This window comes from Amblyraja radiata, chromosome 34, assembly GCF_010909765.2.
Source record: "Amblyraja radiata isolate CabotCenter1 chromosome 34, sAmbRad1.1.pri, whole genome shotgun sequence".
Taxonomy (NCBI): domain Eukaryota; kingdom Metazoa; phylum Chordata; class Chondrichthyes; order Rajiformes; family Rajidae; genus Amblyraja; species Amblyraja radiata.
In genome coordinates, this window is record NC_045989.1 from 14,382,920 (window position 1) to 14,403,325 (window position 20,406).

Below are 20,406 nucleotides of genomic sequence, written 5' to 3' on the forward strand. Positions count from 1 at the left end.
GAGTCTGGTATCTAATTGAATAGATTTACTTGGATTGGTGAACTTTTGCCACATATATGGTTTTTAAGGGTGTTATCTGATAAATTGTATTCTCGCCCAGAACTGATATCTTTTCATTGCAGCTCAGAGGTTTAACAAGGATTCATATGTATAAAGAGTTGAAGAGAAAAACATTGCTTTTATATATTAGCTCCCTTTTGTTGATACCTATGAAAAGCTGAAGCCATAAATTCTATCGGGTGTGTTTGCCAGTTTTTTTTCAGAATTGTTGATTAAAAATAAATGGCAAAAAACTGTTTTCAAATCTCTGGAACAAAATCCATCAACCCTCTGAAGTGAATGATCTTTTGTTTTTTTTAATTTTTAGTTTTTCATTTAAAATAAATCAACACAAAAAAGAAAAGGGACATGTTAATAAGAAACATTCAAATAATACACAAAAGAAAAATACAAAAATATACAGAAACATAAAAGAAATATATATTTTTAAAATTATATATATATAATGCAACCATACCATCAGTCACACACCCCACCTGGCTAATTAAGAGGGAATTAACAAATCAGCCCTTAGTCTGGCAGAACCTGCAAGTCTAAAGTATGATAAAAAAGGTTGCCATTTGTGGAAAAAAATTATTAGTACATCCCCTCAATGTATATTTAATTTTCTCAAGTTTAAGAAAAAACACTACATCTTTGAGCCACTGGCGGAGTTAGGGGATTTCCACTGTAGGACGTCTGGCTATTAAAGATGTAAAATTAATAATTTCTTTTTGCACAGAGTTTAATCGACCTGACTCATCCGGGCCCCAAAGATGGCAATCAATGGACAGGGCTGTAGAGGTATTCCCATTGTGGTAGACACTATATTAAAGTAGCCGGACCAAAAATTATGTCATCGTGGACAAAGAAAAAACCATATGGCTCAGATGACAGTGTGGGCCCGAACATCTATCACATTTATCCTCCACCTCTGCATAAATCCCAGACAGTCTTGATTTAGAAAAATGGACCCTGTGAATAACCTTAAACTGAATGAGTGCAAGACGAGCACAAGACGTGACAGTACACAGCCCATCCACAACGTTATCCCACTACTCCTCAGTAAGTTGAAGTCCCAGCTCTTCCTCCCAAGCAGCCCTTGTTTTAGTTGGACTGATCGCAAAGATCCAGAATGCAGTTATACATCTCTGAAACAATCCCTCTTTGTTGTGTCTTGAAAGTAAACAAACTATCCCATATTTGTCGTGGAGGTGAAGAGGGAAAATTAGGAAAACATTTAGAAACAAAGTGTCTAACTTGAAAGTACCTAAAAAAATGATTTGCTGGTAATCCATACAATGATGGTAAATTGGTAAAGCTGTTAAAAATAGCATCTGAAAACAGATCAAGAAAAAAATTATACTTTTGTTATGCCATACCAAAAAAATAGAATCCAAATGTGAGGGAGGAAACAGGTGATTGTTACATTATGGACCTAAGGGAGATGCAGCTACAAATTTGAAATGTTTCCTGAATTGATACCAAAATTTTAAGTATTAAGCACAACAGGATTGTTGATAAACAATGAAATCTTGGTTGGAAGAGAGGAATATATAAGAGTAGATATAGAGGATGAAGGAGGGCAAGAGCGGGCTTCCAGTTCGCACCGCTAAATAAGGAAAATCAACCTAACAACGTATTTTATGAATGTGACGATGTGGCGATGCGTATAGTAATCTTACCCAACTGATAAATTTATCTCCAAAACCAAATTTCTTCAACACCGCAAAAAGGTACCCCCACTCAACCCTATCGAATGCCTTCTCAGCATCTAATGAAATTACAATCTCAGGTAAATTATCAGAATGTGTTGAATGAATAATATTTAAAAGAGCACGAGTGTTGAGAAATAAATGGCGTCCCTTAATAAAGCCATTCTGTTCCTCAGAAATATACTAGACAAAACCCTCTCTAGATGGAGAGCAATAATTTTGGCCAAAACCTTTACATCAGCATTCAAAAAAGACAGAGGTCTATAAGAATCACAGGAAGTAGGGTCTTTATCTTTATTTAAAAGAAGAACTATCGACGCGTGAGTCAGTGTGGGAGGTAACAAACCATTTTCCAAAGATTCATTGAACATCAACAAAAGCATCAAAAAATGTCTTTAGAAACTCTTGGAAATCCATCAGGACCTGGGGATTTGTTAGATTGCATTGCTGTAATTGCAAAACTTACTTCTTGAAGGGAAAGTGGAACATCCAATTATTTTCCAAGTGAGAAGACGAATAGGCGTGCCCAACCCAAGAATGGCGGGAGTCAAATGAGCAGAAGACATTGATGTGTAAATGAAGAGAGCAAATGGATCCAAAGAGAGCCAGGAGGGCGCGCGCGCACACACACACACACACACACGAGTTTTTGAGATGAAAAGCACTATTGCCAATTGTCAGTCTCAGATGAAGATGGCAGTCATTGCAGGAGAAGTGTTTTTTGTTTTGCTAATCCTTTGGGCTTCCACACTGTACAATATACAGCTGTCTATTAACATTTCAGTCTGCATTAGCTGGAAGAGCTTTATGTAAAGAAAGCACTTGTTATGTCTCCAATTAATCCATATTAGTCAGCCTTGCATTTCCTTTCTCCATAAAGCCTGTGCCAACAACACTGAAGAAGGTGCAAGGCAACGCTGTGTCATTGGATATTGGATAACGCCATTTTTACAAGCTGTCTACCTCTTTGTACAGTATATTCTCATGGTGAATCTTCTCATTGCCTTTTTCAAGTGAGTATATTCTTGCTTCCAGTTATACAGTTAATTAAAAGGGCACATTGTGTCATTTTTATATATTATCTAGATTCTGTGGGAACCAGGGGGCACAAGCACAGCCTAACAAGTACAATAACAATGTACAACAGAGGCAGTGCAGTTTGAGATTTACTCTTCACCTTGCTGTTAATAGCTTTTTAATTGGCTGTCATTATTCCCACCCCGTAATTCTGTCCTTCAATTCCTTTTGTTTTCCGATTCACTAATGCCTCCTTGAAGCCTACTTTTTCAGCAAACCTTTTGGCTAAACCTTGTTACTTTCATAAATGGAGCTTTTCTTGAACTTCCGAAATGAATACAACTTGTTCGTCATGGTAGTGCAGTGCAAAATACTTGCAACAACTTGTTTTTATTTTGGCAACCTTTTAATGCAAATAAGGCCTTAAAGAGGGGAAATTGGCATTGAGTCAAAAAGGAGAGTTTGGATTGACTTTGCATTTGGTCAAACAGATGTGATCTCAGAGCTACGGTGTGAAAGGTTTATGGAAAAAATTCTGGAGAGCAAACTAAGGAGCTGAAGGCAGAGTCACCTAAGGAGCAGGAAGAGATTGCACCCTTCATATGTTTGATTAGAAAATATAACTTGAACACCAACATTAATCAGTCAATAAGATTTCTGCGCTCAGTAATTAATGCATTTGAATTTTTTTGAGAAAACAATTTCTATCAATTAAACATTGTAAAATGGCCTAAATCCTTTTTCAATCATTTAAAATGATCACAATGTACAGTAAAACTAATAAAACCATAGTGTGGTAATACATTTTCTATTTTTCTTTTTAGCAATGTGTATTTCCAAGTGAAGGCCATTTCAAACATTGTATGGAAATATCAACGGTACCATTTTATCATGGCATATCATGAAAAACCTGTGCTACCGCCACCTCTCATCATCCTCAGCCACTTTGCTTTAATGATCTCTAACATTTGCCGTCAAGGAAAGAAACATGACAGAGGTCAAGGCGGGCCAAGTAAGCAGTGTATTCAGGATGTTTAAGAAGGAACTGAAGATGCTGGAGAAACTCAGCGGGTAAGGCAGCATCTATGGAGTGAAGGAAATAGGCAACGTTTCGGGTCGAAACCCTTCTTCAGACTGATGTGAGGGTGTGGGGGGGGGGGGGGGGGGAAGGAAGAAGTGGAGCCAGTGGGCTGAGGGAGAGCTGAGAAGGGGAGGAGAAAGTAGGGACTACCTGAAATTAGAGAAGTCAATGTTCATACCGCTGGGGTGCAAACTGCCCAAGCGAAATATGAGGTGCTGCTCCTCCAATTTACAGTGGTCCTCACTCTGGCCATGGAGGAGGCCTTTGGAATGGGAGGGGGAGTTGAGGTGCTGAGCCAACGGGAGATCAGGTTGGTTATTGTGAACCGAGCTGAGGTGTTCGGCGAAGCGATCGCCAAGCCTACGCTTGGTCTCACTGATGTAGAGCAGCTGACATCTAGAGCAGCGGAAGCAATAGATGAGGTTGGAGGAGGTGCAGGTGAGCCTCTGCCGCACCTGGAAAGACTGCTTGGGTCCTTGAATGGAGTCAAGGGGGGAGGTAAAACGACCCGTGTAGCATTTCCTGCGGTAGCAAGGGAAAGTGCCCGGATGGGAAGGGACAAATTGACCAGGGAGTTACGGAGGGAGCGGTCTCTGCGGAAAGCAGACGGGAGGAGATGGGAAGATGTGGCTTCATGTTGGAGGTGGCGAAAATGTCGGAGGATTATTTGTTGTATGTGACGGCTGGTAGGGTGGAAGGTGAGGATAAGGGGGACTCTGTCCTTGTTACGAGTGGGGGGGGGGGGGGAGTGAGAGCAGAGTCACGGTGTATGGAAGAGACCCTGGTGAGAGCCTCATCTATAGGAGAAGAGGGGTACCCCTGTTCCCTGAAGAATGAGGACATCAATTCTGAATGTGCGGACCACCGTAAATTGGAGGAGCAGCACCTCATATATCGCTTGGGCAGTTTGCACCCCAGCGGTATGAACATTGACTTCTCTAATTTCAGGTAGTCCTTACTTTCTCCTCCTCTTCACAGCTCTCCTTCAGCCCACTGGCTCCACCTCTTCCTTTCTTCTTCCCCCTCCCCCCACCCTCACATCAGTCTGAAGAAGGGTTTCGACCCGAAAAGTTGCCTATTTCCTTCGCTCCATAGATGCTGCCTCACCCGCTGAGTTTCTCCAGCATTTTTGTCTACCAATGTATTCAGGATGTCAGTTGCTAAAATTATTATTTTGTGATCTACAGTTGCATGATTTCTTGCATATGCATCATAATGTTTTCTGTTAAGTGAAGTTGATTTTATTAAAGAGATTAAAAGTCCACATTTGACTTTTTGTAATAACAAGCTACATACAAATTTTGGCACTTTAAATTCTCTTCCCTCTTTTGTCTGTTTCAGGTTGATTGCACTATTTTTGTTCGGTATCTCCTCATTGCAGAATTGTATTCTTTATAATTGGTATTTTCATAGATCTTTTCACATTTGCCTTTATTCAAAACAAAACTCTTGCTTCTTTGCATTTGTTGGAATGCCTGCAATCTTTGCCTATTAATCTGGAATTTAACATATTCAATGATTGTAAGGCCACAGATGCTCAGATTTATATGCTGTAGGATTTTCAGTTTTTAGATGAATAAATTTGTTGCTTTCTTTTGTCAAAATTGTCTCAACAAATTACACATTTCCCTCGATCTTGTGTCTTGCAGAACTGTTTGTAAGTGAGGATGACCAGAAAAAATTGCATGACTTTGAAGAGCAATGTGTGGACAAATATTTCCATGAAAAAGAGGATCGGTTTCATTCAGGTAGTGAGGAACGAATTCGAGTGACTTCTGAAAGGTAGTGTCTTTTTTAAAGAACTAAAGTACCATATTTAGTTGTTTTAAAACTGAAGTTTTGATTCAGTTTGATCTTCTGCAGCTAACTGACGTATCATAGTCTGCAATTACTAATATTTTGTCAAATTTAGCTGTCGTTTTGCCCAAAAGAACAAGAAGATTAAGTAATCCATTTTGAAGTGTTTCGTGGCTTGGTCTGTACAAATAGCACAGGTTCTTTAATTGTCTCTGTAACTGGGAGATTAGGACAATTTAAAAACTTGTTACAGATCTAGCCCAGAATGGTGTCTGGGGTGGCCCTGACCCCTATTGGCCCGGTTGTCTCACAGGCCCTCTGGAATCCAGCAGTATGGTCTGAAATATGGGACCTCAAGCTGCATGGTGCAAAGGCAGTATCCCTGATGGCCAGCAATGCTGAGGATGAAGCTTTGCCAAATGTAACATTTTGCAATGGTTTCAATAGGCTCTGAATGTCTCTGATATTCATAGAAAATAAAAAGCTCTTAAAATTAAGCAGACATAAGCAAAAAACAGTTGAGAAAGCCAAAGTATATTTCCCAATAAATAAAAACCATGGAAAGGAGCAAAATTTAAAATAACTTATTTTCCCCCTGGTCTCTATTCCTTTATTTAACAGTCGATTTTGAAATAATGTTTTCTTTGATCATGAACAAGGTATGACAAGATCAATGCGATTCCTTCTTTCTGCCCCTCCACTGACTAGATCCCAGCATTGGATTGCATATAAAGTTAGGCAGTATAAATAGTGAGTCACGGAGTTTGCACAAACTCGGTAGACACAAAATGCTGGAGTAACTCAGCGGGACAGGCAGCATCTCTGGAGAGAAGGAATGGGTGATGTTTCGGGTCGAGAGTTCTGCATCTGCAGTTATTTCCTACACAGTTTGCACGCACTAGTTTAGGATGAGTTTCATTGCCTGAACGCCAACTGTTTCATTAGAACTACTGGCACAGGTAAACATAGAAACATAGAAAATAGGTGCAGGAGTAGGCCATTCGGCCCTTCGAGCCTGCACCGCCATTCAATATGATCATGGCTGATCATCCAACTCAGTATCCTGTACCTGCCTTCTCTCCATAACCCCTGATCCCTTTAGCCACAAGGGCCACATCTAACTCCCTCTTAAATATAGCCAATGAACTGGCCTCAACTACGTTCTGCGGCAGAGAATTCCAGAGATTCACCACTCTCTGTGTGAAAAAAGTTTTCCTCATCTCAGTCCTAAAAGATTTCCCCCTTATCCTTAAACTGTGACCCCTTGTTCTGGACTTCCCCAACATCGGGAACAATCTTCCTGCATCTAGCCTGTCCAACCCCTTAAGAATTTTGTAATTTCTATAAGATCCCCCCTCAATCTTCTAAATTCTAGCGAGTACAAACCGAGTCTATCCAGTCTTTCTTCATATGAAAGTCCTGACATCCCAGGAATCAGTCCGGTGGAACTTCTCTGTACTCCCTCTATGGCAAGAATGTCTTTCCTCAGATTAGGAGACCAAAACTGTACGCAATACTCCAGGTGTGGTCTCACCAAGACCCTGTACAACTGCAGTAGAACCTTCCTGCTCCTATACTCAAATCCTTTTGCTATGAATGCTAACATATCATTCGCCTTCTTCACTGCCTTCTGCACCTGCATGCCTACTTTTAATGACTGGTGTACCATGACACCCAGGTCTCGTTGCATCTCCCCCTTTCCTAATCGGCCACCATTCAGATAATAATCTACTTTCCTGTTTTTGCCACCAAAGTGGTTAACCTCACATTTATCCACATTATACTGCATCTGCCATGCATTTGCCCACTCACCCAGCCTATCCAAGTCACCTTGCAGCCTCCTAGCATCCTCCTCACAGCTAACACTGCCCCCCAGCTTCGTGTCATCCGCAAGCTGGCTGCTCATCTGATCGCACACATCATCCAGTGCAATAATGCATTGTTGTTGAAATGTAGTTCGATTCAAACTACTTTAAAAGTTGTATCCAGTTGAAGTTTAACTTGCTGAAATAAATGGTATCGTAATGTAATGGTATCGTAATCGTAATGTCCCACCTGAAGGGTTCAAAAGTTGAAGCCCATAGTTGAAAGATATTTTTGCTTCATAATTGATTTTTATTTACTATCTTAAAGTCCTATATCCTGTTTTGATGTTATGATTCCCATTTGGTGTTCTTTTGTTGTACACACAGTTATAAGCAGCAGACATAATATTGAGAATTTAACTGGTATGATTTCCTGACACTGCAGTTTGTGCTTTTAATGTTAAGTAGCAATTAAAAAAACAAGATGCTGGAGTTTATTTACCCTCTTAAATGAAACTAATCATCATATTTGGTAATGTGGCGTACACTTGTGGAATACTAGAAAAAGGAGATATTAAATTTTCCAGTTAGGTGCTGGGAATCTATAATCTTTGAGGCTCGCCACTGAATCATCTCCCCTTCTTACCATTGCTTATTGAACCAGATGACACATAGGTTTATACTTAAACATAACTTGAGCTATTGACCTTGTACCATAATTGACACAGACTCCAAGCTTCCTTCCTTTTCTTAAGTCACCTCTCTCTTATTATAGCCCATCTTATGGATATAGCTATCCACTTGGCATACTCTCTGCCTCTATAAACCAACTCAAACCAGCAACATCACTGCCCTTACCATATCCTGCTCATCTACTGTTCGTGTTCTTGCTGATACACTCAAGGTGAAGATGTCAGTGTTTGAATTATTTGGTCATTGCCATCTTTATCTCTATGAAACCCCATCTTCACACTTCCCAGGCCTCCGATTGAAACGCCTTTGGCGTTGTATAACTCTTGTTCTTTGTCCCACTATTATTTATGCATTCACTCACCTAGGCCTAAGGCTCTAGAATTCTATGCCTGAATTACCATCTATCACCACCCCCACCACACCATTTCACTACTTTTAGACTCTTTAAATCCTCTTAGACCAAGCTTTGCCTCCACTTCTAACACTAGCCCTTTTGATTTGGTGTCCATTTATTAATCTTGCAAAATATTTTTGGGGAAATGGTGCCGCATAAATACAGTTTGTATATCCGAGACATTTTGTGATCTTCATTTATTTAATGTGAAGTAATGAAGACTTTTCTTCTCTTTTCTATTTAGAGTTGAAAATATGTCCATCCAATTAAAAGAAGTAGGTGATCGAGTAAATTATATAAAGCGTTCATTGCAAACATTGGACAGTCAAATAGGGCACTTGCAGGACTTGTCAGCTCTTACAGTGGATACATTGAAAGCACTGACTGCTCAAAAAGCTTCGGAGGCTACAGAGGTGCACAATGAAATTACTCGTGAGCTCAGCATTTCAAAAAATCTGGGAGAGAATGTTTCTGATGTCCCACTTAAAACTTCGTTGAAGAAGCACAGCATTGGAAGATATTTTGGCTCTTCTTTTCCTCAGCGAGGGATTAACACTGGCAATTCTATCTGTACGGATGGTTTTCTTCAAGAATATGTTAACTCTTCCCCAAAGGAGGTGTGCAGAAAATTTGGTCAGGAACTACTTCCAGGTTCCCAACAAAATGAACAGAATTTTCAAGAGGCTGGTTCCTCCGGCTGTGCCTTATTACCAAAAGCAGCAGTGTACTCTGAACTTAGGCATAGAAGCCATGTTGGCCTTGGGAAAACTCAGTCTTTGACCAATGACCAGAAACCAGGACAGTCATTCCATAGCATACCAAATCTCTCCTCCCCATCTGCCAAATTTTTTGTTAGTACCCCATCTCAGCCAAGCGGTTCAAGCCAATTGGAGCTTGTGCCAGATTCGGTCGATTCAATTAAAACTGGTGTAGATGCTGACGGGAGTTCTATTGAATTTGGGGCCTTTGTTGGTAAGTATAGTGAAGTTGTTTGTGCTTTACCTGAAGAAATTTGCTACTGCCCTTCTCATCCTGCTTGCAGCTTCTGTTGCAGTAATCGTACTACACCTTGCTATGAGACTGAAGGGTATCTTAATCATGCATTCATTGATACTGAGAGTAGCACAGACACTGATAATAATAATGACCGAAGCACTGAATGTGACCCAAGTGCCATGCACTACTTTGAGAACCAATTCGAAAAGAATGGACCTCTGCAAACAGGCGAGTTGACTTCAGCCACCATATCCAGTAAAGAGACCCATGAAGAATACAGAAAAGAGCAAAGAAATTTGGACGATTGCTTCATGCAGGCTATCGAATTGCAAAATCAACATATCAATATTGGGAACTGTTCAGGACATCTGAGTGACCTGTGGAACAAAACCCAATTTAGAGGTTTGAGCTCCTGTACCACTGTAACTTTACGGGACTTCTGCTGGTTGCAGGTGACTTCACTGTTGGTGCACTGCTTGGGACTCTCCTTGGTTTTATTGCCCTTTTTCCTATATCTATGTTGCTTGAAAAAGGCACTACTGTTCCATTCTGTTTTACCCAGTTCAGTAACACTTCCACATCCTCTTAATGTCTCAGATTTGTACCTCAAACCCATGCTTGCTTTTAGCAATTCTGAATGTTTCCTTCCTTCAAAGTTTCAAAGATCAGTTTGTCACATGTACCAATTAAGGTACAGTGAAACTCAAATTACCATACAGCCATACAAAACAAAAAGCAACAAGACACCCAACTACATAAAAGTTAAAATAAACATCCACCACAGTGGATTCCTCACTGATGGAAGGCAATAAAGTCCAAGCTTCTTCCTCTTTATTCTCCCGTGGTCGGGCAATGGAACCATCTGAAGTCGGGGCGATCAAAGCTCCCGCGTCGGGCGGTCGAAGCTCCTGCGGCTTGGAACTCCCGGTCAGTCTCTAACCAGAGAATGCGAGCTCCACAATGGTATTTCCTGCAGGCTCCCGTGGTTGGAGCTCCCGAAGTTGGTCTCCAGCAAGAGGCCGCCAACTCCTCGATGTTAGGCCACAGTGCAGACGGAGATACGATACAGATAAAAATCGCATCTCCGTCGGGGTAAGAGATTTTAAAAGGTTTTCCCTCCCCCATCTCCCACCTGGCCCGAGATTTGACATCTGAATGGTTTCCATAAGATAGAATTGATAAGACCTTTGCTTGGTCTTGAATTAAAAATCAGTTACTTTAATTAGAAAGGGTATACGGATTGAAGCATGCAAATTTACAATATTAAATTTAAAACTAATTGTAAAATACATTTTATATCAAAAAAGTGTTTGCTATTTTAAGTATCAATTTCCAATTACTTTGCAATCAATTGTACCTGTGGTGGTAGGGATTAGGTGTGCGAGGTCAGATCGGAAACGTTTCAAATTTGCATGTATTACTAACATTTTCTTTTGTATTGTCAGTTTATTAGCAGCCATAAAGTAAATTCTGTTCATCTCAAATGTAAATATTTCAGGCCACAAAGATGTATTGGAGCTGCCAAAGTTAGGAACTGGAGGAGTGCTGAAATTCAAAGACCAGAAAATAACTGTGGGAGCCATTCATGATTTGGTACACTGATTTGTACTTCCTTTTCTCACTCTCCTCCCCACACCCCTCACACACTCTACCTTTTGTATTGAGGTTCATTGAATGTTATTAATATCTAATTTCTTTATTAGGGTGCCCACCATGGTGACTATCATTTGAGGACAGTGAATTCTTATGCTGGATTTGCGGAATTTCATGGCAGTCAGTTAACTTCTACTGCGTCTGCTCACGCATTCTCTTGTAAGTTTCAAGCTCGCCGTGAAAGTCATTTCTAAGTTGGACAGCTCTGCACTTTTGTTTAGGGGAGCCCCAAATAAAAGTCAGGAAGTCATGTCGCAACTGGATAAAACTTTGGTTAGACATATCTAAGGAATTCTGGTCACTGCTTTATTGAAAGATATGGAGACTTTGGAATGGGTGCTGAAGAGATTCGTCAAGATGTTGCCTGGATTCATCAAGATGTTGCCTGGATTGGAGACTATTAGCTGAAACAAAAAGCTGGACAAACTTGGTTTGTTTTTGATGAAGCTTAGGATGGCAAAAAAAGACCTGATTAAAAATATATAACATTGAGAGACATAGGTAGAGTTGATAACGTCTTTTTCCCAGAGTGGAAGCAACAAATATTAGTGAGCAAAAATTTAAGAGAGAATGAAAGTTGAAAGATTTAAGAGGCAAGTTGTTTTTTGTTACACAAATGGTGGTAGATGTGCGATAAACAGATATTGTAGCAACATTTAAGAAAAAAATAAGACATACAAAAACATGCAGGGAAGAGGTGGTATATGGGCTGTAAGCAGGCAGATCTGATTAGTTCAAATTGGCATAATTTACATGATGGGCCGATGAGCCTTTTCCTGAGCTGTACTATTGTGTTCCAAGTCCCAGTTGGTTAGACTTTACAACATTTGTTTTTCTTCATATCCTCTCTAAACGTCTTACTTACTTTAAACTTAGGCCTTCTGGTCTTAGATACCCGTGCCAAGGGGAATAGTTTAATAAGTGCCCTCCATAATGTTTGTGACAAAGACACATCATTTATTTATTTACGTCTGTACTCCACAATTTGACATTTGTACTGGAAAAAAACACGTGGTTAAAGTGCACATTGTCAGATTTAAAGCCCATATTTATACATTTTGGTTTCACCATGTAGAAATTACAGCGGTGTTTATATATAGTCACCCCATTTCAGGGCACCATAATGTTTGGGACACAGCAATGTCATAAATGAAAGTAGTCATGTTTAGTATTTTGTTGCATATTCTTTGCATGCAATGACTGCTTGAAGTCTGCGATTCATGGACATCACCAGTTGCTGGGTGTCTTCTCTGGTGATGCTCTGCCAGGCCTGTATTGCAGCCATCTTTAGCTTATGCTTGCTTTGGGGGCTAGTCTCCTTCAGTGTTCCCTTCAGCATATAAAAGGCATGCTCAATTGGGTTCAGATTGGGCGATTTACCTGGCCACTCAAGAATTGACCATATTTTAGCTTTGAAAAACTCCTTTGTTGCTTTAGCAGTATGTTTGGGATCATTGTCTTGCTGTAGAATGAACCGCCGGTCAATGAGTTTTGAGGCATTTGTTTGAACTTGAGCAGATAGGATGTGTCTATACACTTCAGAATTCATTATGCTACTACCATCAGCAGTTGTATCATCAATGATGATAAGTGAGCCAGTACCTTCAGCAGCCATACAGGCTCAGGCCATAACACCCCCACCACTGTGTTTCACAGATGAGGTGGTATGCTTTGGATCTTGGGCAGTTCCTTCTCTCTTCCATACTTTGCTCTTGCCATCCCTCTGATATAAGTTCATCTTCGTCTCATCTGTCCACAAGACCTTTTTCCAGAACTGTGGTTGCTCTTTTAAGTACTTCTTGGCAAACTGTAACCCGGCCATGCTATTTTTGCGGCTAACCAGTAGTTTGCATCTTGCAGTGTAGCCTCTGTATTTCTGTTCATGATGTCTTCTGCGGACAATGATCATTGACAAATCCACACCTGACTCCTGAAGAGTGTTTCTGATCTGTCGGACAGGTTTTGGGGGATTTTTCTTTATTATAGAGAGAATTCTTCTGTCATCAGCTGTGGAGGTATTCCTTGGTCTGCCAGTCTTTTTGTGATTAGTAAGCTCACCAGTGCTCTCTTTCTTCTTGATGATGTTCCAAACATTTTGGTAAACCTAAAGTTTGGCTGATTTTTCTAACAGTTTTATTCTTGTTTCTCAGTCTCATAATGGCTTCTTGGACTTTCATTGGCACAACTTTGGTACTCATGTTGATAAACAGCAATAAAAGTTTCCAAAGGTGATGGAAAGACTGAAGGAAAGACTAGGTGCTGGGAGCTCTCTTATACCTGCATTAAGGAGGCAATTAAACACACCTGAGCAATTACAAACACCTGTGAAGCCATGTGTCCCAAACATTATGGTGCCCTGAAATGGGGGGACTGTATAAACACAGCTGTAATTTCTACATGGTGAAACCAAAATGTATAAAAAATACCCTTCAATAAAATCTGACAGTGTGAATTTAACCACATGTGATTTTTTTGTTTATATTACAAATCTCAAATTGTGAAGTACAGAGGCAAATAAATAAATGACGGGTCTTTGTCCCAAACATTATGGAGGGCACTGTGATATCTCTCATTAGAACCCCTCTGTCTGCTCTTCTCCAATACAAGCCCAGCCTCATCCATTATAACTGAGATGCTCCATTCCAGGCAACATCTGGCTGATTCTCCTCTGCACGCTCTCCAGTGCGCTCACACATTTCTCTTGCTCTATGCACAGATTCCCTCTACGGAGGCTAAGGAGCTCCACTCCCCTGGTTATCCTTAAGGCATTTATAAATTACCATGGGATTTTGTTTAACATTATCTGCCAGTGATATTTCAAGACCCTTCGTTGCCCTCCTAATTTTTGTGTAAGCATTCCCACTACACTCTATGCTCCTGAAGGGTCTCCATCATTTTCATCCACTATGTGCTTCTCTTTTTTTTATTTTTCAAACTTAACATCCATGATTCCCTGCATTTGCCTTTATTACCCATAATCTTTATTGGAACATGTTGACCCTGAACTTTCTTTTTCATTTGTACATGACTCTCTGTTCTCCAGTGTTTATTTACCTGCATTTAACTTCAACCAGTCTGTGTTTGCCAGGTCTTGTCTATTGATATTGAAATTGACCTTGCCCCAATTTAGACAATCCCTTTCCGTTACTACTTTGGAACTTAATATTGTCACTATTTCCAAAGTGCACACCCATTTACCCTGCTTCAATCTCTGGGATCAGATCTAGCACTTCCCCATTCCTAGTAGGACTATATTTGTAAAGTCATTGAATTGTTTTGACATTAGGAACTTTATTGGCAAGTGATGTATTTGGATATATCCCAATGTATTTGTACAATGGTCTTCCACTTCCTGCCAGCAATCAAATACGAGGAAATACTTAAAACATCATTGAAGCCTTTCTGAAATAGTCTTTACAGCAAAGACTTTAATGTGTTTCTTTTGTTTACCAGTACAAGGCAGGGGTGGTAAAGACAGGACCAGGGCCTCAGCTGAAGATGTAACATTCTATCGAGAGAATTCAAAAGCTTCTCTACTGGTCAGTTTGATTGCTATGCTTGTTATCAAATAATGTTGGTAATGTAATATTAATTTTGAAAAGTAAACATTTTAAAGTGTGTTCATGTGTGGTTTAAAAATAGCATTTAAACCCTGTGATTTTACAATGTGGCACACAAGTCTCCTCTATTTGATGCACGTTTTGAATCCTTGTGTTTTTATTGGGCCTTTCCTTGACTGATGCCATCTATTTTAATTGTTCTCCATCAATACACAAGATGATGATGAGAATTAAAAAATTGAAGATGCTGGAAATTAAAAAATGCACAGTAACAATTCATAGCTCAGGCAGGAACTGACAAGGAAGTGGTTAACATTTCAACAGGCCTAGAAGGGTCATACGACGAAGAGTCTTTGTTAAAACTTTAATTCTGTTTCGCTTTGGATACTGCTTAACCTGTTTTCATGATGATGAATTCTAGGTGTTATCTGAAATTGCTCCTCTTCTTTGTACAAAAGGGAAAACCAATCTGACTGTCCATCATTTTCATGCTGCTCATGATTTTATATACCGTATTTCCTGGCAATGAAGATGCTATTTTTTACCCAAAAATAAGGCACAAAAATTTACCTGCGTATTGGAGGCCGAAGGTTAGGTTGTTAGCCAAGAAAGATAGCCAAGTCTATCCCTCATTGCTGGCAGCTGATGGGAAGCGGCTGTAAAAGGACGGGGGGGGGGGGGGAGAAAGAGTTCCTTTCACAGGGTGTGGGGAGTCTGGCCCGGGTCAGCACGGCTCAAATTGGCTCGGGTGGCTGCGAGCGGCCGTCGGGAACGGACAGCGGACAGTGCAAAATACGGTACCTCTATTGGGTGACCCCTCGGCCTCCTTGGCTTCAGGGAAGACAAGGCCAGTTTATGCAATCTCTCCCCATAATTAAAGTCGAATCGAGGCAACATCCGGGTGAATCTTCTCTTCACTCTCTTTGGTGCAATCACATCCTTTCTATGGTGTGGTGACCGGAACTGCACATAATATTCCAAGTCTGTTGAGTTACATTGCAATGTAATCCCCTAATTCTTGTATTCTATTCCCTGATCTATGAAGAGAGGCATGCCATATGCCTTCTACACCACCCTACCCACCAATGATGGACATGCACACTGAAGGTCATTCTGGTTATCATAATTTCTACCTTTTATTGTAAATATTCTACCACTGTTTGACTTTCCAAAGTATATATATATATTAAACAACAGAAGGTTCGGCACCACTTCCTGTAGTACTTAACTAGTCATATACATCCAGTCAGAAAAGCATCCCTCCATTACCTATCTCTCCTCATTCCCTTTTATATGCTGCAACCGTTCCCTAGCTTGGTTTATATAGTCAACAGGTCATTTGTCTTTCACATATCTCCATTCTGTCTGTTCTGCTTGGCATAATGTTATACTAAATACAACACAAATTACCATGAGCATTACTACAAAGATTGCTGCAATCTGGTAACGTTCAATAAAAGGATGTTACTTCATTCTGGTTGCATGCTGCCAAAACCTGCTTGCTAAATTGTATAATCTGTACCTGACTTGTTTCATAAAGCTAATATTTATTTTGCTACAACATGGTTTTGACCAACTGTGTTAACTTCCCAAATTCATACAATGTCCTCCAGTCATTCAAGTTGTATCATATCAATGAAGGGAGATAAATAAAAGATCATTTTGGTATGACAAGCCAGGGTAAGATTTGCACAGTAAATGATAGGGCAGTGTTATAGTTCAGAAATACCTTTAATGGTGCATTGAAGTGGGAATGCAAGTAGACAGACAGGGTAGTAAAGAAGTTGTTGGGCATGCTTGTCTTCATTGGTCAGTGCATTGAGTACAGGGGTTAGGATGTCATGTTTCAGCTTCACAGGACATGGGCAAGCCACATATGGAGTACTGTGTACAGTTTTGGTCGCCCTGCTGCAGGAAGGATGTCATTAAACTGGAAAGGGTACAAAAAAAGATTTACGAGGATGTTAATCAAGTCTGAAGGATTTGAGTTGTCAGTCAAGTCTTTTTTCCCTGGAATGCAGGAGACTGAAGGTTGACCTTTATTGAGGTGTATAAAATCTTGATGGAAAGTTTTTTCCCTAGGGTAGGGGAGTCAAAAAGAGCATAGGTTTAAGGTGAGAGGGTAAAACTTTAAAAATGACCTAAGGAGCAATTTCTTCACACAGAAGGTGGTGGGTATATGGAACAAGTTGCCACGAAAAGTAATAGTCAAATACATTCTTGCAAACATTGTAAGCCTCTGCTCTCCTCTCTGACTTTCTTTGAAGCATTCATTTTTTCATGTATTGTGCCTCTTTTTGACTGCTATTTTCAGTCCAAAGCAAGGAGCAATATCCTAAACTGGGCTGTTTGAGATTTACTGGAAAGTGTGATGGGAAAGTGTTAATTTACAATAAGATGCCCTCAGTGTTAATTTATCTTCACTTACAAATGAGCAAATTTTGTTCAAGAAAATTTTGAATAATTGACATATCTGTTTTGAGTATCCATCAGGATGAGCTTTACTGAAATGATTTGTTTGTTTCCAAAACAGATCCTTAAAGGGACTAGAATTAAAAACAGGATAACTCGGGTCAGGTAGCATTGGCAAAGGGAAAAAAATGGTTATCACTTATCAGATATTCATTAGAATTGAAAAATGAAATGAACAGACTTTAGGTAAAAGTAGTAATTTCCAGGTAAAGAACGTGATAAGGTTGTAGCCAAATTCCATTCCAGGAAGAACTATTGACATTAAATTCTTCTTGATTTTAAATCTTCTAATCTACAAGCTAGAGCATGAACTAACTTTCTACCAAGCACTGGATGTGCACACAGCCTGAGAACAATGACATTAAAGCATATTGTACATTATGTTTATCAATGTGTTCATGTGCACCTTCATTTTTTCCATTTTGCTTTAGGGTCGTCTGGAAGATAAATCTGTTGCATCCAGTAGTCAAATGTAAGTGGATAGAATTTAATAGATTCCTAGAAATTAAGGCATGGTTATTGGAGATCAATCACTCATTGAATCACTGCTGGGGTTCCTCAGGGCAGTTTCCTTGACCCAACTGTGTTCAGCTTCTTCATCAATAATCTTCCTTCCATCTTAATGTCAGAGGTGAGCATGTTGGTGATGACTGCACAAATTTATATTCCATTAGAAATGCTATAAATGGGAAAGGGCACAAAATAGATTTAAGAGGATGTTACTGGGGCTGGAGTGTTCGAGTTATCAGGAGAGTCTGGATAGGGTGTGTCTTTTCCCCCCTGAAAAGTAAGAAGCTGGGCTGTGATCTTACAGAGGTATATGATATGAGGGACAGCCTTTTCCCATGGCAGGGGAATCGCAACCTAGCAGGTTTTAAAGTGAGAGGGGAGAGCTTTAAAAGGGAACGGTGGGGCAATTTCTTCATTCAGAAGATGATGGGTTTGGACAATAAGCTGCCAGAGGAAGTGGAACAGGTGGGTACAGTTACAATATTGAAAAGACACTTAGACAAGTACCTAAATAGGAAAGATTTGGAGCGATATAGTCCAGGTGCAGACCAGTGGGCAATGAGTGTCTTCATGGAGAATTGGTATTTGTATTAGTTTATTATTGTCATGTAAACTAAAATAGAATGAAAAACGTTGTGTGTTATCCAGGCAGGTCATACTGTACCCGAATGCAAAAGGTTTTGCAAAAGAAAAAATTAACGATCCAGAATATAGTTTTGCAGCTACAGAGAAAGTGCAAAAAAACAAAAAGTGTGAATAGTGCACCGAGGTAGACTGGAAGGTTAGGACTGCATCCAGGAAGGCTCATGGGAGTTGAAGGATGTGGGAGAAAAGTTATTGCTGAAAACGAGACCAAAAAAATGCTGAGTGCTGGCATAGATTTGGTTGTTGCATATGATCTTCTATTTCATAAGAAAATGTGAAAATATAATAGGGAATAAAATTATATGAATATAATGAAGTTAAATCCTTTTCTATTTCTGTTCATTGCTACTTTGGATGACAAATGTTATATTTACATTAATACCTATTAATATTTTTTATCAATTATTAATAGTCTTTGAAACGACTGTCCCAAATATTCATAAATCATAGGAGCAGAATTAGGTCATTCAGCCCTTCAAGTCTACTCTACCATTCAGTCATGGCTGATCTATCTTTCCCTCATTAAACCCTGCATAAGCACAACACAGATTTAGCTAATTATGAAAACTTATTTGGTAAAGTTTGCTACATGTTTAAATAATTTACTTGGCATGTAAGTAATTAATTCTGGTTTTAAATCTTTTTGATCAAGTATGAATTGTTTATTTTTTCATTTCAGGGCTGCTGGTGAAGATGCCTTAAGTGGTAAGACTTGAATTCAACATGTGCTAATTGAATCTCCATAACACTTATATTTTATTGAAACCATTTGATTTTAAAAAGCTGTCTCAAAATATAACTCCACTGTTGTTGTAGTGAGCACCAGTACTTTGTTCCAGGGCTACCAATCTCACCTTTGTGATTATGCATTGATAGGACTCATTTATTTAGTAATCTTGGCCAATCTTAGTAATTTTGTGTCCAAGCTATTTTGTATTCATACTCCATGCGTTTAACAATGCTAAACTGACAATTATTTTACCTTTATGGAGCTTTAGTTAGTGTTTTGGAAAAGAATGCAGTGCCTTGTGCCAATAATCAAACTCTGGTTATAAAACCTAATCCCAATAAACCTTTGATAATTAAAATGCTTTCACTTTTTTCAGATCCTGACATAATTGGATTTATTTCTCCGTATACACTAATCCTGTTCTTTCATTAGCTTCACATAATGCTTTCTGCTTAACCAACTTTCCCTATGTAGACAAAGTATTATTACATACTTCAAACTGATTATTTATCAGATATTTATTTAAAGGCTCCATAATTAAAAACCGGATAATTGAAGTACACAGCAAGTTGGGCAACAGTATTCTCAGTATTTAAAATCTTTCTTGGATGTTTGAAAATACTTGTGCCAGTCAAAGAAGAGCAGACCAACTGAGAAATTGTCAGCTTTCCAGCAAGATGCCTGAAATCAGTGGTCGACGCAGTCCTGTTAATGATGGTCATAGTTGTTAACACCAGCCTCCATTATTCTGGAATAATGGCAGCTTGTGTGAACATATTTATACTGCAGTTGTCCTGAAATACATACTGATGTGCATGAAGAATATAATTTTGTGAAGTGATGGACTTTAATGCTGTTTGGAATTCTGATGTGTTCCAAACCCATCTATGTTTTGAAAATCTACTTTCATTGGCTTTGTGTAGGGAGAGTTTAAGGATTTTGTTCTCCCATCTTTTTCAGCACAACACTTTTACAATCCTCATCAATCTCATGCAAGGCAAAGAAAAATGGGAGGTAAGATGATATTGATATTTTCAGCTTCTCAAAGCACAGTTTTTAAATGGATTGTCATTTTGTTTTGTTTTGTAACAAAATGAATAGCATTTAAAAATTTCAGGGAAAATTAGTTATTTTACTTTGTGTAAATATGACTCGTATTTATAATAGTAAACCATCGCTGTTTTTGCAAGAACTGTTATGTTTCATTTTAAAAGTGCTATGTCTCTTTTTCCCTCCTTTGCCTCTTAGTGATTGGTTCTCCTTTTAAACCTGCACTGGATGTAAATTACTACTATTCAG

General features: G+C 39.3%; 1 protein-coding gene across 4 annotated transcripts in view; it reads left to right on the forward strand.

The window, feature by feature from the left end:
* Positions 1-20,406, forward strand: part of trpm7 (transient receptor potential cation channel subfamily M member 7) — a 93,843-nt gene that overhangs the window by 57,426 nt on the left and 16,011 nt on the right. For 2 of the 4 annotated variants that reach the window (XM_033050251.1, XM_033050252.1), the window contains 11 exons: positions 2,635-2,767; positions 3,596-3,783; positions 5,502-5,634; positions 8,786-9,939; positions 11,036-11,130; positions 11,241-11,349; positions 14,644-14,729; positions 17,654-17,694; positions 19,057-19,082; positions 20,068-20,121; positions 20,356-20,406. In XM_033050251.1, the coding sequence (XP_032906142.1) occupies positions 2,635-2,767; positions 3,596-3,783; positions 5,502-5,634; positions 8,786-9,939; positions 11,036-11,130; positions 11,241-11,349; positions 14,644-14,729; positions 17,654-17,694; positions 19,057-19,082; positions 20,068-20,121; positions 20,356-20,406 (2,070 nt within the window). Of the gene's footprint in view, positions 1-781; positions 996-2,634; positions 2,768-3,595; positions 3,784-5,501; positions 5,635-8,785; positions 9,940-11,035; positions 11,131-11,240; positions 11,350-14,643; positions 14,730-17,653; positions 17,695-19,056; positions 19,083-20,067; positions 20,122-20,355 lie in introns of those variants that run through there. The other 2 variants (XM_033050253.1, XM_033050254.1) reach the window with 2 other exon arrangements.